We start from the raw sequence: 15,714 nt of genomic DNA, 5'->3' as shown, positions 1-15,714 counted from the left end.
TGGAGGTGACACCTGCATGGAGGAGAGACTGCGCTGAGGGTTGGGAGGAGGGCGGAGCACAGGCAGACCCAGAAGAGGAGCGAGGGGAGAGTTACGAGGACACTTTGTTTTGACTTTGGTTTATTTAAAAAACAAAAAGCCAAAAAAAAAAAACCAAAACAGAACACTTTATATACAAAGTCAAACTGAAACCACGGATTATGGAAAGAGGCGAGACTTATGGGGAACAGGGAAAAGGCTGGGCCAGAGCCAATACCACATTCTGAACACGGGGAGCCAGGGAAAAGAGGTGCTGGTTTCTTCTGGCAAGTCTGGGGTGGCTGGAACAGTGTTCACTGCCGAACACTGCCCACCGCTACACGCTCGCTAGCACTGACTGACTCTGTTCCTGCAATGGCCGCGGGAGACCCTTCCCCCCAGAACCTGCTCCTGAAACCTGGCAGGATTTGTGCCATCCGGAGGAAGGGGCTCTTACCCCCAGCCAGCTTCCGCGTCTGTTTCTTCAGTTTATTGGCATCAGACCTTATGACAGACTCAAAAAGCCTTTTCCTCCCCTGTCTTATTCTAAACCGGAAGAGGACAGGAGAAAGCACAAGACGAAAGGGCCCCAGGAGGAATCCCAAGGTAGAGGGCAAAATGACATTCGAGGGGTGCAGAAGATGTTGGATTTAGTTGCAAGTGGAACCGGCTTCCTCACTCACCCGTCCCACACGGCACAGACAGACCCCACCCTGACGGCCTGAGCTCCTCTACAGAGGCCGAGCGCAGGGGTCAGTCACCCCTGCCTATGGCTCCCAGGTCCTGCTCCAGCTTCCTTCTAGAACCAAAAGGGCTCTAACTTCAGCAGGCTCCATCGCTGACCTCACAGGATGGCAGCTCCTGCACCAGGCCCCTCAGTTGCTAGGTGCTGGCTCCTCCTTCTCTACCCAGCTGTCTGCCTGTTTGAAACAGATGTCACGAGAATCAGGACTCAGAGGAAGGGCCGAGATCCGAGGACTACTGAGCACTTCCTCCTGGGAGACTCCAGCGTGCCAGCTGCTGACTGATCGATTCCGTAAGAAACTAGGAAGGAGGCGGAGGCGAGGCGAACCTGGGCCCGGCCCCGTGCCGGCTGCCCTGACCCAGCCTCCCCGCCCGGCGGCCGGCTCTCCCAGGAGGCTCACCTTTTCAACCATCCGCTGCACCTCAAGCTGCAGGGGGGTCAGGCGCCTTCGGAACTCCTGTAGCAGCCGCTGAAGCTGGTGCTTCTGTCGCTCCGCCGTCCGGGCCGTATCCTCAGCCTCAGCCAGCCGGGTTCTCAGCTCCTGCATTTCTGCGGCCAGCGTCTTATTCGTCACTTCAGTGGCTGAGAAGCGGTTATGGCTCTCCTCTGGCGGGGGAAGACAGGAAAGACTGCCAAGCTAAGGAGGGGAGTGTAGGGCCAGAGGCCTGGAGGCTGAGGGGCGGGCCTCCCGCTCGGCTCCTCGCGTCTGCGCCCGGCCGTGACAGGTCCCCGCGCGGCCAGCCACTCACCCAGCTTCAGCTCCAGTGTGTGAATCTTGTTCTCCAGGTAGAGCCGCCCGCTGTCCTGCTGCTCCGCACGCTGCAGCAGGTTCCCCACGTTGATGAGGCTGCCGTTGTGGGACACCAGGCCCTTGTGCTCCACAGGGGCGGCGCCCGGCTTGGCACTCTTCCCAGGAGGAGGTAGCAGGTCCAGGTTTCCTAGAAGGGCCGTGAAAAGACTCAGGGACGGTCCCGGGAGAAAGCAGCCTGCTCCGCCGTCCCCAGAAGGCCGCAGAGCACAGTACGCACCGAAGAGCACCTCCTCAGAGAGCCCCCCGTCCGGGCCCTCCGGGCGGCTGTACTGAAGGCTCCGATACTGGCAGATGTTCTGGGCCACCACCCTGCTGACCAGCTGTTTGGCCTGTAGGAAGCACACACCCAAGATGCCCACGGATGAGAAGGTGCAAGTCCCCCCACAATGGCGTGCAAGAACCTAGAACCACAGCATCCCGAGCCGCGCATGCACACGAGGATGTCGGGCGAGGCATCTCAGAGAGGCCTAGGGCGGGGCATGAGAAAGCACCTGCTCTGCGCTGAGCCGGAGCCCAAGGGTAAGCAGGATCCTCTCCAAGTCTCGCCGATGCAAGTAGCCACACCAGTTGGCATCAAAGAAGACAAAAGCAAGAAGACAGTCCAGAGGGAGCACAGGAGAGGGGTCCAGCTCCTTGGGCTAAAAGAGAAACAAGGAAGAACAGGATTTACAAACAGGTCCCTTGATGCTAAATCACCCAGGACGAAGCCCTTATAAAATCAAGCCGCTTGATATTTAAAATGGATGACCAACAAGGACCTACTGTATATAGCACAGGGAATTCTGCTCAATGTTATGTGGCAGCCTGGATGGGAGGGGAGTTTGGGGGAGCATGGATACATGTACATGAATGGCTGAGTCCCTTTGCTGTGCACCTGAAACTACCACAACATTGATAATTGGCTATACTCCAACATAAAAAGAAAAGTTAAAAAAAAAAAAAAAAATCAAGCAGCTTGGCTGACACACTCACTCACACCCTTCCAGTTAGTTAGAGACCTGACCCTGGGCCAGGCAAGTCCCTTGGCCTGTAACCAAAGGCCTCTTTGGGGCATTTTCGCCCCAGGGGCTGTCACACACAGAGGAACCTTGGGTGCTCCCAGGTCAGACAGCTCGCTCAGATCCGCCCTGACGGAGATACCGAAGTGCTCTCCTGGATCCTACGAGCATGCCATCCCGTAAGCCAAGAACCACCTTTCGTCTTTCGTCAATCAGAAGATGCCAGAGGTCATTCAGGAAAAGCACCCCTTTCCCAGGAGTGAGTCAGAGGCCTTGCTAAGCTTCCCTGTCACTGAGAGCCGGAGAGGCACAGAGGTCTCACCATGTCCTGAAGGGATGAGAACTCCATCTCTGACTGATTCGAGGCAACCGACCGGACCTCGGAATCCTCCAGCTTGGCTCCTGCTACAGAAAGGTGAACTTGGAGCTGGGAGCACACAGGCCCGGACTGGCTCCGCACACAGCCAGGACGGGAGCCACAGAGCCAGCGAGGACGCCGCCACCCGGGGCAGGCGCCAGACATACCGAACTCCTCCTCCCCATCGTCCCTCAGCAGCAGCAGTTCGGGGTCCAGGGCCATCTCGCAGAGGTCCTCGGACACCTCGCCCCGGGGTTTCTCTTCTTCCTCTCCCCCAGAAGATGGGGGTTTGGGCAAAAGCCCGTCTTCCTTCTAGGAGAAGCAGACCAAGATGATGAGAGGAACTGCCCCTGTGACTAACCAACAATAACAACGGTTAACATCTGTGCGTCAGCCGTGCTCAGGCACCGCGCCGAAGGCGCATACGCAACGTCTCATTTAACATACTTCGTTACATGGGGGTCACAGAGCAGACCGGGGCGAGCTCCAGACACCTGGGACTTTCCTCAAGAGTCAATCTCAGTCCCGTAAGAAATGTGTTTACTTGACAGCATTTAGGCAAGAAGACCCACGTGCTTTAGAAATGTTCAAGAAAATGCAGTTCTAGTTAACCGTCAGGTGATCAGAACACCTGTACCGTCAAAGCATTCCTATTAATGGGGACTTCCGTGCTGCCGTGTCAACCACGCCTCCCTTCGCTGCTCCAGGCCCGCCTCCCTTCTCCCAGGTACACCAACCACCTCCGGGCTGCGTGGCCACGTGGGAGAGTTAAGCGCCCCGCACCTGAGTCACACCAGGGTCACAGAGCATGCGCGCAGCGAGCGAGGGGTGATGAGAGGAGACCCCTAAGGCACTCCGAGCAGCGCTGGTGCCAGACAGCGCCCCAGTTCTGTAAAGCATTACCATGTGCAGCCCCAGTGCCCGTGCACGGGGGCAGAGGTACTCACCGGCGGGGCATCTGACTCGGCAGCTGTGCCCTCACTCTGTACCTCATCCTTGGACTCCTTGGCCTCCTCCTTGACCGCTTCTTCCTCCTTGGCCGCCTCCTCCTTCTCAGGTTCAGGTGCGGCCACGACCTTTTCAGGAAGGCTCAGCAGCATCTTATAAATCCTATAGCCAAAATCCCTCTGCAGCATCTCCAGAAACAGCTCAGCCAACACCATCACCTGGTGGAAGAGGCAACAAGGGGTCACGGGCATCAAAAAATGGGGTGTTCCAAACCCCGCCATCCTATACGCCCTGCCCCACAGCCCCCAGACTCCTACACCTACCTCAAAAGAGATCCTTTCTTTTGGCCTCCGGTCCTCCACGATACTATGGATGGACAGATTTACACAGCTGGGGCGTGCCATGACAGCAGGTTCTAGAGGGGGTGGAGGGGCCTCTGGGAGATCGGTGTCCATTTCCTGCTGTGCAGTGACCTCTGGATTCTCTGCATTCTGTTTAGAGGTGTCTGCTGCCTGCTCTGATGCATCAGCTGCCTGTTCTGTAGGCTCTGTTTCCTGTGACGAAAAGTCAAGAGCTATGACCATCTGGGTCCAGGGGTTAGGGCCCCTAATTTCCCCACGTGTTCGTAAGGCTCGGCCTCACCACTGGCACCTCCTGGGGCGGGGGAGCTGCCTCTGCAGCTTTCTGCTGGCACAGGGCCTCCCACTCTTCCAAAGTAGGCATGATGGTCCAGATGTCCGGCAGGTACACCACCACGGTCTGGAGCCGCCTCGGGGGTCCCAGCTGCAGGTACTGAAACTCAGCAAAGCGCCACCTGCTCACAGCAAAAGGAAAAACGCAGTACTGACCCATGACATTCATGAGGGCTTCAGTTTCCAATCAGCATTTAATGAACACATACTGTGTGCCAAGCTCTGACAGTACAGAAAGAAAAGATATAGACCAAGTCCTCAAGAAACGGTTAGTCAGTGGGGAGAAACAAGTGAGCAGACAATTACTATCCGAGGTGCCATGGCAACAAGAAGGAGCACGGAATGTGGCTGTGGGGCCACATCTGACGAGCCTTGGAGGGTCAGCTGGCCTTCAACACACTTACACACCCCTCACCATGCTCACGACCACTGCGAGGGCTGGAGGGGGTGTGTGGTCAGCAGGGACTAGGGAACAGACGGGAACTAACAGGTCAGAAAGGCCCAGCAGAAGCCTGGCTCCCTACAGGGTCTCGCCAGCTCACTGGGCAGCCACAGACAACAGGTCAGGCAGCCACTCACCACTTGGTGCAGGCACTCAAGTCGATGCCAGTCTGGGCTTGCGCGCAGCGGATGGCAGTGCGGACGAGCACCTGCGGGTCGCCCTTGGGGTCGAGGCCGTCCAGAGAAGGAGACCACTCGCCCCCCACCAACACTACCTCCTCTTCTTTCTGGCCCAGCAAAAACTGCAGAAAGAGACCAGGGGTAAGAAATGAAAAACCAATCACGTGGGTCTCCCACAGGGAGGCAACCTGCCACCAGTGGGGAACAAAGGGTCCGCCACACTGGGGGCGGGAGGGGTATCTCTACCCATGAATGTGAACCCCACATAATTCTGATAAGAAAGAACATCTCTCAGCCATGCTGTCCTCCTGGTAAAACGACTGGTATCTCAGCCCCGAAACCCCGTTTCTATGAGTTCCTGAGCAGGAGCTGAGCTGACAGGAACTGAACATCATCAATGAGTGAGTCTTGCCTCCTGGGCTCCAGCTCTTACTTTAATTTGCTTCAGAGGATGTTCTGGCGTCTCCCTTGGCTCAGCCATGTCATCCACGAAGAGCATGCAACAACGATACAATTCCTCCAACCCCGGGGAAGAGAGCAGCAGTACCTGGTAGGGACGGCACAAAGGGGACACTCGAGAGCTTTCTCAGCCTCCAGCAACAGGACAAAGAGGCAGGAGCCCAGCCAACTCACCTTGGAACTGTAAGCAGGGTCACTGTCTGTGGGCGTGGGCTCAGCACCAGCGTCTGGAGCTGGCAACTTCTCAGAAGATGCCTGGATGCGGCTTGGATGATGGAGGGAAAAGGGCTGGCTCAGAGGGAAGGCCGACAGCCAGCTCAGATGCACAGCCAGAAAATCTGAGGGAACCAGCAGGGTGCGGTAACGGCGCTGGAGTTCTAAGAAGTCACAGGTGGAGCTATGGGAAGAAAGCAGGGAATTTCAGATTGAGCAAAGACTAAATTATTTTTAAAACTAGAACCATAAAAGACTTGAAAGAAAAAGGGAGCAGATTATTTTATAATCTGAGAAAAGAAGAGCTTTCTAAGTAAGACACTTCTGAAAAGATAAAAATGGATCAGACTTGACCACTAAAATGTTACAACCTCTAGTGGCAAAATAAAGTCAGTCTGGGGAAGGAAAAAAAAAAAGACATCTGCAATATGTGACAGAGAAAAGGGTCACTGTCTTATATAAAAGGAACCCACAAGTCACTAACAAAGTTCACAAGTCTAAGAGAAAACTGGAAAAACTGACAGCAACAGATAACTCAGAAAAAGAAATGAGACTTAGAAGCTCATGAAAACATGCTCAATCTCACTCATAATTAAACTCAAATCAGGGTATCACTTTTCACCTATCAGACTGACAAAGATCACAAAGCTGGATAACACAGTGTTGGCAAAGGCTGGGGGTGCAAGAACCTCACACCTCGTGTGAGAACGTAAACCGATACCGCCTCTGTGAGAGGCCTGGCAATATCTGTCAAGGCTGACAGACCTGTGAGCCAGCTACTCCCTTTCTAGGAATTGAAATGCTTGCACCTGTCCACGCAGATGTATAGAGAAGGGTGTTTATTATTACAACAATGTTTAGGATAATTAAAGACTAAAAATGGAGAACTGGTTAAATAAATTCTGGTCCATCCATTTAGTAGAATGCTGTGCAGTTGCTGAAAAGAATGAGATCAGTCTAATAAACTTTAACGTAGAATAAATTCCAAGACAAGTGAAAAAGCAAAGTGCTGAACAGTATGTACAATAGGTTTCCAGTTGTGTTTTAGGAAAAAAACCACAGCTGTGTGTGTGTGGCTAATTGTTAGCAGTCATGTTCTGACCACATGAGGAGGCTCTATATTCACCCCTCCAGTGGTGATGATGTGGGGACCAGTATCTCATCAGATTAACCTTGGGAGGCAGGTGGGTCAGCGTGGAGAATAAGAGGCCCTGCCTGGGCCTGGGGAGAGGAAGCGGTGACAAGGGAAGAGCAGTGGCAGCCCTCCTTCCCTGCCACCTTGAGGAGGAGGTGCCAGGAGGCTGCCCTCACCTCAGCTCGGACGTAGGTGGACTTGGTTTTGGGGCCTTATCTCTAACACAGCAGCTGCAGCCCTGCATCTCCCCTGCTAGATGGAATCTGGAATTGCTCGTCTACCTCTCAGTCCATCAGTTTCTACGTGTGAGAAGTAAGCTTGTGGGCCAGCGACCTCATACATGCTGCAGCACTTAAAAACTAATTTAGAGCTTCCCTGGGAAACCAGTCCCAGGGTTCCTATGACCCACAGTTTCTACCTGACTTACAACTGGTACTGGGCACCTGGATTTTGATTGATAAGCCTTAATGATAGCCTGGCATAACAATTTCTGGTGATCAAATCATAAAGTTCTATCAGGGGTACCTATGTCAGTGGTGCTATGCTGGTCAGAACTTGAGATTTTGAAGTAAAAAATCTGTCACAATAAAAAACAAAAATGAAACAAAAAGGTCATGAGCGCGCACACACACGCATGCGTGCGCACACACACACACGCGCACGCACACACACACACACTCTTACTCCCAGGCTATATCTCGCTTACACGAGAAACTGTTACCAGCTACAAGTCTCAGCCCCCACCCCAGCCTCGCCACTCACCTGTCCACAGTGTAGGGAGTGAGATGGACTCGGTAAGGAGGCAGGTCATGCCTTGGTTTCTTAGCACCCCAAGGCTCTCCACCAGCGCGCTGTTTGCGTTTCTTGGAGTCATAGTCATCGCTGGAGGTTGATCCATTACCAGAAGGAAGAGACCACACTGTTACATACGGATTCAGTACATACTGGCCTAAAAAGAACTGGAAACAATCTGAATCCCCAACTTTAAAGATAAAGAAGCCATGCTAACGGTCATATAAGAGTGTTATAAAAGACATTAAGATGGATATTTAAATGCTTTTAATAACACAAAACCATTCATGTTAAACAAAAAGAATTATATGGAACACTATATATACAGTAGTGCCTCAAATGTGCCCAAAAAGCTTTAAAAAGAAATAAAATATTAATGGTGGATACCTCTGACAGATAAAGGTGATGAATAATTTTCTTATATTTAATATAATTTTTTTGAAATGAGAAAAAGAATTTAACTGATTATTTTTTTTTACCGAGATATATATACATATGGCACCATGCTACGGGTTCTGTCAAGTTTCATTAAAAGAGACAGTTCTGGGGCTTCCCTGGTGGCGCAGTGGTTGAGAGTCCGCCTGCCGATGCAAGGGACGCGGGTTCCTGCCCTGGTCTGGGAGGATCCCACATGCCGCGAAGCGGCTGGGCCCGTGAGCCATGGCCGCTGAGCCTGCGCGTCCGGAGCCTGTGCTCCGCAATGGGAGAGGCCACAACAGTGAGAGGCCCGCGTACCGCAAAAAAAAAAAAAAAAAAAAAAAAAAAAGAGACAGTTCTGGTAAAAACCCTTAACACTACACATTAGAGTCATAAAAATACTGAAACCCTTTGATCCAGTAATTTCACTCTTAAAAATGTATCTCGGGCCTCCCTGGTGGCGCAGTGGTTGAGAGTCCGCCTGCCGATGCAGGGGATACGGGTTCGTGCCCCGGTCTGGGAGGATCCCATATGCCGCGGAGCGGCTGGGCCCGTGAGCCATGGCTGCTGAGCCTGCGCATCCGGAGCCTGTGCTCCGCAACGGGAGAGGCCACAACAGTGAGAGGCCCGCGTACCACAAAAAAAAAAAAAAAAAAAAAAAAAAAAAAAAAAAAAAAAAAAAATGTATCCCAAGGAAGTTAATTCAGAAGAAGAAAAGAGGTTATATATATAGTAGAAAAAATTCAAGCCAAGTAAGAAAACCACGTGTGGGACTTCCCTGGTGGCGCCGTGGTTAAGAATCCTCCTGCCAATACAGGGGACACGGCTTCGAGCCCTGGTCCGGGAAGATCCCACATGCCGCGGAGCAATTAAGCCCGTCTGCCACAACTACTGAGCCTGCGCTCTAGAGCCCGCGTGCCACGACTACTGAAGCCCCTGTGCCTAGAGCCCGTGCTCTGCAACAAGAGAAGCCACCGCAATGAAAAGTCCGCGCACCGCAATGAGGAGTAGCCCCCGCTTGCCGCAACTAGAGAAAGCTCGCACGCAGCAACGAAGACCCAGCACAGCCAAAAATAAAATAAATAAATAAATTTATATAAAAAAAAAAAACCACATGTGTATCTAGCAATCCTGAATTTTCATAGTAAATAAGTACAGTAATCATACAGCCATGAAAACAATTATGAGGATTACAGTGCAATATGGAACAGATGTTCGATAACAACGTATAAAAAAATCTGAACTCAAAGATTTAAATTATAAAAAGTATGTATATATATATAGATAAAGACTAGAAAAGAACACGGGGGGGAAAAAGTGGCAGAAAGTAAATTTGCTTTTCAAAATTATTTTCTAAAGGTCTTTAAGAATGGCTACCTTGGGGATGGGGGGAAGATAAGGGTAAGAGATTAAGAGGTACAAACTACTAGGTACAAAATAAATAAGATACAAAGGCGTAATGCACAGCACAGGGAATATAGCCAACATTTTATAACTTTAAATGGAGTACAACTGCTATGTTGTACACCTGGAACTAATACAATATTGTAAATCAACTATACTTTAAAAGTTTTTAAATGGCTACCTTTAAAGGGAAAGAGGGAATGATATATTTTTATAGTATTTTTAACTTTATATAATAGCATGTACTACTTTATACATTTTTGTAATAAATCACTTAGTATAGTATCACTATGTTATGGGGGCAATAAAAAAAATAATAGAAGAGAAAAAACCTTTAGACCACCATAAAATGCCATACTGATAAGGGGAAAAAACCCCATGTCTCACAAGGGAAATAAAATCAATTGTCAATTCTTCGTGCTGAGGTAATGCTGAGTTGATTGTATTTACCAGAAGGTGTCTACGCTCTCCCTTTAGACCTGCCTGGGTTGTTTCCCTAGTCATTACACCCCTGAGTAACAAACCTGATTATATTTAACACGAAGTTTTTCTTCTTTTCTCATATTCCTGCCTGGGTAATTTCCTTGTTCATAGCATCTCCCTCCAAAAGCTGCCTTCTGATCTTGCCCTTGTGGGATGTCAGTGCCTCTGTGTCTCTAACAGAAGAACTGTCCAGAGTCATTTTGACAACCCTCTTCAGCTCACCCATGACTGAAGTGAACTCTTCAGCAAATGCTGTCAACCTCAAGTTAAAGTGGATGTTCCACTGAATCCTCTAAACTCGACGAGCAGTTTTCTCCCCTTATTGTGAATTGCCAGGAACAGGTTATAAGGCATGACCAGTGGAAGCCATCTCCGTAACCTCAGCAGGATACTGAGATGGTATATCCAGCTGGATAGCCCTGGTCAAAAACCGCAGTAGTTCAGCATTAGCAATCCAAAGGAGACGCTGTTTCCTGCCTCCCAAAACCTGAAGTTCAAAGTAAAACCTGGTTTCCAGTCAGACGCTAACATGGGTGACTCCATTATAAATTGTTGTTCCCCCTCAGGGTGACCTCATTCCTACTGCCCCCTTTGCAGAATGACTGCAAATTCTCTCTACTGACTGACGATAATATCTCCCTCCCAATGGTCATGTCTCCTTTCTCGAGAAGCCATGACACTGAAGCATTATGGCCAAAGTAACAGAACATAGGTCTTGCACGGGGCTTGGCATGTCCAGGACAATCAAATGCAACTGGCTATATAGAAAGGCTGGAAGTGAACCTAAAGCAGAAAGTCAATAGCAGCCACTGATTTTCACCCAGGCTACATTATCCCTGAGGGCACCTGCTGTGATTTTGAATGAAGCATTTAATAAACTCACAGAATGAGAGGTGGAAAGTCCTTGGAAATTCTGAAGACCAAGAAGATGGGTGTATGCAAAACGTATACCAGTAACTTGAGAATGAAAGAGTGTTGCAAGCAGAGACACTGTGGAAAACAATCCCACACAATCAAAGCTTTCCCGCCTCCTTAGTGTTCACGTGACCTATCCCGAGGGAACAAACAGTAGCTTCAGCACAGAGACTAGCTACATCACTTTGCCTGAACTGTTTCTCTGAGGAACTCCATGCTCCTTTTACATGTTCTCAGTGGACTGCATTCTCAGCCCTTACCATGTAATAATCTACTGGCCTCTGGGAATAGGGGGCTGTTTCCTTCTCAGAACAGTTCTTATTTCAGAAGAGAACTAGAACATGAGAACACTTTCTAGAGTGATGGAAATGTTCTATATCTTAATAGGGGTGAGAGTCACACAGGATTTTCCATTTGTCAAAACTGTCCATCTAAGATTTGTGCACATCAACCTAAATAAATTCTACCTTAAAAAAAAAAAATCAAGTACAAGGCAGGGAGTCGATGAAAAAGAATGGCAGATACGGATACTTGTTTAAGCTGGGTGATGGGTATATGAAGGTTCATCATCCTTTTTTACTTACTATGCTTATACTTGAAATTTTCATAATAAAAAATTAAAATGAAGACGGACAGAACTAGAAAAAGTCTTTAAAAGCAAACTAGTCTAGAGCGTAAGCCCTAGGGATATAAACAAAAGCTTTTAGGGAGAGAGTGAGGCAGGATAAGGAACACGTGAGGCAGAGAGAACGGGCAGCGTGCTCCTCCTGGCGGCCCCCAACGCTCACAGATGATACAGGATGGCCTGGGACGCCCCAAAGGCCCAAATCCACCACGCCTGCTCCACACAAGGCCATGTCTGCATGTCCACGGCACAGACCTGGATTTCTGGGCAGAGTGCAACACACACAGTCTATCACACCACTGAACTAACTGTACAGGGTAATTAAAGAAACACATTCTATACTAAGAATTAAATTATGCACTGGAGGAAACTAAAAGACAAAACAAACACACAAACATAAAAAAACAGAAACAGACTCACAGGTATAGAGAACATACTGGTGGTCACTAGAGGGGAGGAGGTCGGGGGGAATGGGCAAAATAGGTGAAAAGGTATTAAGAGGTACAAACTTCCAGTTATAAAGCAAGTCATGGGGATACAGCACAGAGAACATACTCAATAACATAGTAATAACTGTATGGTGACAGATGGTAACTAGCTCTTGTGGTGATCACCTCGTAATATATAAAAATATCCAATCTACTGGTATAATATTGTAAACTATGCTTCAATTTAAAAAATACACTACAAAGTTACTTTTTTTGGACAATTACTATTTTCTTGATAGTTTTGATTCTTGGTGTCTCAATCTTATGCACGAGAAATAAAAAGGAAAATTATATATTAAAAAAATTCAATGTGATACTTTGAAAAATGAATTACACCAAATCCCTACTTGCTGAACCAGCTGATGAAGTTCTGATATTTGTATATACGTCTCAATGTATCAGCCTATTTCAGGGTAAAGGGACTAGGATCTAGCTGTAGAAAGAGAATGTTATTGTCAACAGGTGGCAAAAAAAAAAAAAAAAAAAAAAAGGGACATTCTCTTAGAGGCAAATAAAATAAAACACCTTTCCTTTCTTGCTCGATCATCCTCTTACCTTCGGCCTGGATCCAATCGGCCATGAGGGCCCCGAGCAGGAAATCTGTTCAGGTGGCTCAGATGAAGTGTGTGGGATGTTTGGAAGAGACTCAGAGCTGCAGAAAGGAAATGGCTGGTGACTCAAAACCCCTAAATATTTGCCCAGCTTTCCTGTACCTTTCTTCCAGTGCGTGAAATACCCACATCTATTCTGAGAGCAGCAACCTAACAGTTACAAGTCCATTCATCCCGAGTACCCCATAAAGCCACAGCCCCAATATCCATGCCACTGGTACTCACGCTTCTGAGGAAAGAGTGGGGGAATCCGGTGAGGCTGGAAGATCAGCTGGGGCTGGGCTCCCAGAATCCCTTGCTTCTGGCCCAGGGCTGCCACATGTAGAAGGGGAGGTGCTGGGGACTTCAGTAGGGGCTGCAGGACAGTAACCAGGAAATTCAGGGCATCCCATAGCTGACCTGTGCACTACCTTGGAAAGATGCAGCCCCAACCCCTTGATCAAAGTAAGGTTCCCTCCCACCCCTTTCCAATAAACATGCCAAGGAGAGATGAATACCTGGTTGGAGAGCGTTTGCACCTTGACAGCATTCCAGGGCACTGCCTGGCCTGGGTTGTATGCAGCCTTCACCAGCACCTTCTCACCCAGCTGGGGCAGCCGGCCCTTCACCACACTGCCAGCACACAAGCCAGGAGACCCAGTCAGGAGAGAAACCCTGGCCAAGCCACCCTGACTGTCCCTATGAGGCCCCTGCCATCAAGATTTCCCACACCTTGCATGACAACAGCAAAGCAATGGCATTACAGGGGACCCACCAGCATGGTGACAGAACTGAATGCAATAAGCATTTCCAGAGGGGATCAGCCTCAAGCCTACCTTAGCTGAAAAAAGACCTCTTCATCCACCACCCCAAAGTAGTCATGCAAACTGGTAACAATGCCAGTGAAGACCCGCTGCTTCTCTCCACCCTATAAGAGAAGAGTGCAGTTTAAAGGGAATAGGGAGCATGTGTCCATGCTCTGCCATTAGCATCTCATGTTCATCCACCCCGCCCCACCCCCAGCTCAATCAGAGTACTGCACAGATTCCCATGGAAGGAAGCATACATATAAAAGGAAGCATATGTACAGTGGACATAATCAATCTACTGGGGGTGGGGAGTCATGCTGATTCTTGGGTCATAAGCTTCTTCTAGGATTTCCAGTTCTTTAATTCCAAGAAGCACCCTAGAGATCTCCCTAGAGCCAGAACCTAGGACTCCCCAGTCCCAGATGTCTAGTCGCCTCTGGACTGGCCGAGGACAGGAGCGTCAGGAAGGATGAACACTGTGATGTAAGATTGAAAGCCTCGGGCAACCATGCATGCTGGGGAAGTCCCGAAACTCACTAGATAGGATGCCCAACCTACCTGAAGGTGCCTGGCATTTTGGGACAGGTCTGTGGCCACAGGAGGAGTGAGCAAACCAGGAGGAGGACCCAGAAGAGATGTTGAAGCTGCGCCTATTGGAACACAGAAGCGATCCAGAAACTGCACCTACCGTCTTAAGCACTAGATTCAGCTAGAGGAAACGGTAAACCCAAAGAGCAAAGTGGATCCAAGCATGTCCCACACAGGGTCTCGCCGACAACTACTGTGGTCATGTTTTTTTCCTGAGAAAAGTCAGCAGCAAATTGCACTCCACCAGGGAAACCCCAAAAGCCACACTGTGAAAGACTAACTCCAAAACACACACTTCCCAGTACTAGGCCAGGTAGAGATAAAGGTGATCACCTGAGAAGTTGCGTCCCCCAGGTAGTGGGTTGATCCGCTGGCGCTTAAACTGGGACATTGGGAATGCTGTCCTCTTTCAGAGTCTTGGGGGAAAACCTTCAATCAGAAAAGAAATGAATTAACAGCTCATAGGGAAATTTTCCATCTACCCCAAAAAAGGAACTAAGGACCTTAAGGAAAATGGACAGATGGATACTGAGAATGAAAGGAGGAGACGGATGGTGAGAATATGAAAAGGAGCAGGAACTGGAGAAATTACAATGTTCCAGTCGGCCCTCACAATAATCTAGCGGTGGGTGATACTGTTATGCTCTTTCAACGAAAAGAAAACTGAAGCTCGGAGGGACTGAGACTTGCCCGAGGCCACATAACCAGGTAGGTACAAAACTAGGACTCACACCCAGATCTCCCGACAACTTAGATCTCCTCTCACTATGCCACGCCACCCTCAGATGGCTGGGGAGAGTGGAGGGTTGGAAAGAACCCCGATGACATTCATTCATTCAATGCATCCGCCAAAGAGCTCCACGCAAGGCCCGGAAAAATGGAGGAGGCTGCTGCCGGAGAGGAGATGGTGTGGGCCCTCTCCCCGGAAGCCCGGCCCGTTGTTCCCCGGACGGGCGGGTGGGAAGACAGCTCCGTGGCACGGCCGAACGCGAATCCGGCTGCGCGCCCGCCCTCTTGCTCCCGCACTCCCCGGCCCTCGGCTCCCGCCTCAGCAGCCGCCGGCGCCGAGTCTCCCGGGGCGGGCCGCGGCCAGGCCACCGTGGGAGGACGAAGGCGCGCAGCTTCTCCTCCTCCCGCCCGCCCCCAGGGCCGAGACCGTTGCCAGGGAGACGGAACTTGCAGGCCGAAGGGGGGCTCGGCCCGTTCCGCGCCCGGCTCATCTTCGAGGCCCGGCCCTCGCAGCCCCTCGGCCAGGGGAGGGGCGAAGAGGCAGAAGGGCGGCGGAAGGCCCCCCAACCCACCTGCGGGCCAGGGCCGCGACACCGGGGGGACAAAGACACCCGGAACCACCAGAGCCGCTGCTGCTGCCGCCACCGGAAGCGCCTCTACGGAAGCGCGACCACTGGTCGGAAGCTGCCTCTCTCCCGGATATGGTCCCTCCCTCCTCTCCACTGACCTGTCCCTTCCCCCACCCCGGCCTGCCATCCCGCTCCAACTGGGGAGCGGAAGTGCGCTTTCCCCGATCGGATGCGCGTTAGGAAGCCGCGCCTCAGTGGTGTCCTCTCTTACGTGTCCCATTAGAAAAGCAGGCTTCGGAGAATTGGT

General features: G+C 50.4%; 1 protein-coding gene across 1 annotated transcript; it reads right to left on the bottom strand.

Annotated features, from left to right (window-relative positions):
* Nucleotides 1-103: 103 nt before the first annotated feature.
* On the bottom strand, nucleotides 104-15,453 carry CCAR2 (cell cycle and apoptosis regulator 2). The gene is made up of 21 exons (XM_079706770.1): nucleotides 15,411-15,453; nucleotides 14,443-14,538; nucleotides 14,080-14,171; nucleotides 13,549-13,640; nucleotides 13,231-13,345; nucleotides 12,959-13,088; nucleotides 12,678-12,774; nucleotides 7,761-7,880; nucleotides 5,825-6,047; nucleotides 5,625-5,738; nucleotides 5,150-5,313; nucleotides 4,521-4,692; nucleotides 4,202-4,432; nucleotides 3,878-4,096; nucleotides 3,098-3,242; nucleotides 2,895-2,974; nucleotides 2,066-2,212; nucleotides 1,792-1,903; nucleotides 1,513-1,701; nucleotides 1,164-1,369; nucleotides 104-938 (listed from the first exon to the last, which is right to left on the bottom strand). The coding sequence occupies exons 2-21, from the start codon at nucleotides 14,498-14,500 to the stop codon at nucleotides 894-896; spliced, it is 2,751 nt and encodes a 916-aa protein (XP_079562896.1). The 5' UTR covers nucleotides 14,501-14,538; nucleotides 15,411-15,453; the 3' UTR covers nucleotides 104-893.
* Nucleotides 15,454-15,714: the final 261 nt, after the last annotated feature.

Source organism: Hyperoodon ampullatus (assembly GCF_949752795.1).
Source record: "Hyperoodon ampullatus genome assembly, chromosome: 6".
Taxonomy (NCBI): domain Eukaryota; kingdom Metazoa; phylum Chordata; class Mammalia; order Artiodactyla; family Ziphiidae; genus Hyperoodon; species Hyperoodon ampullatus.
The sequence above is the reverse complement of the archived record's forward strand: the minus strand, read 5'-3'. Positions and strand labels throughout refer to the sequence as shown.

Bases quoted from the DNA above. Each gene is read 5' to 3' on its own strand.
- CCAR2 (XM_079706770.1), bottom strand. From the start codon at position 14,500: ATGTCCCAGTTTAAGCGCCAGCGGATCAACCCACTACCTGGGGGACGC. The intron at 12,775-12,958 runs GTGAGTACCAGT...TCCTTTCTGCAG, and splicing joins CCCACTCTTTCCTCAGAAGC to CTCTGAGTCTCTTCCAAACA. The intron at 1,370-1,512 runs GTGAGTGGCTGG...TTCCCCCGCCAG, and splicing joins CACACTGGAGCTGAAGCTGG to AGGAGAGCCATAACCGCTTC.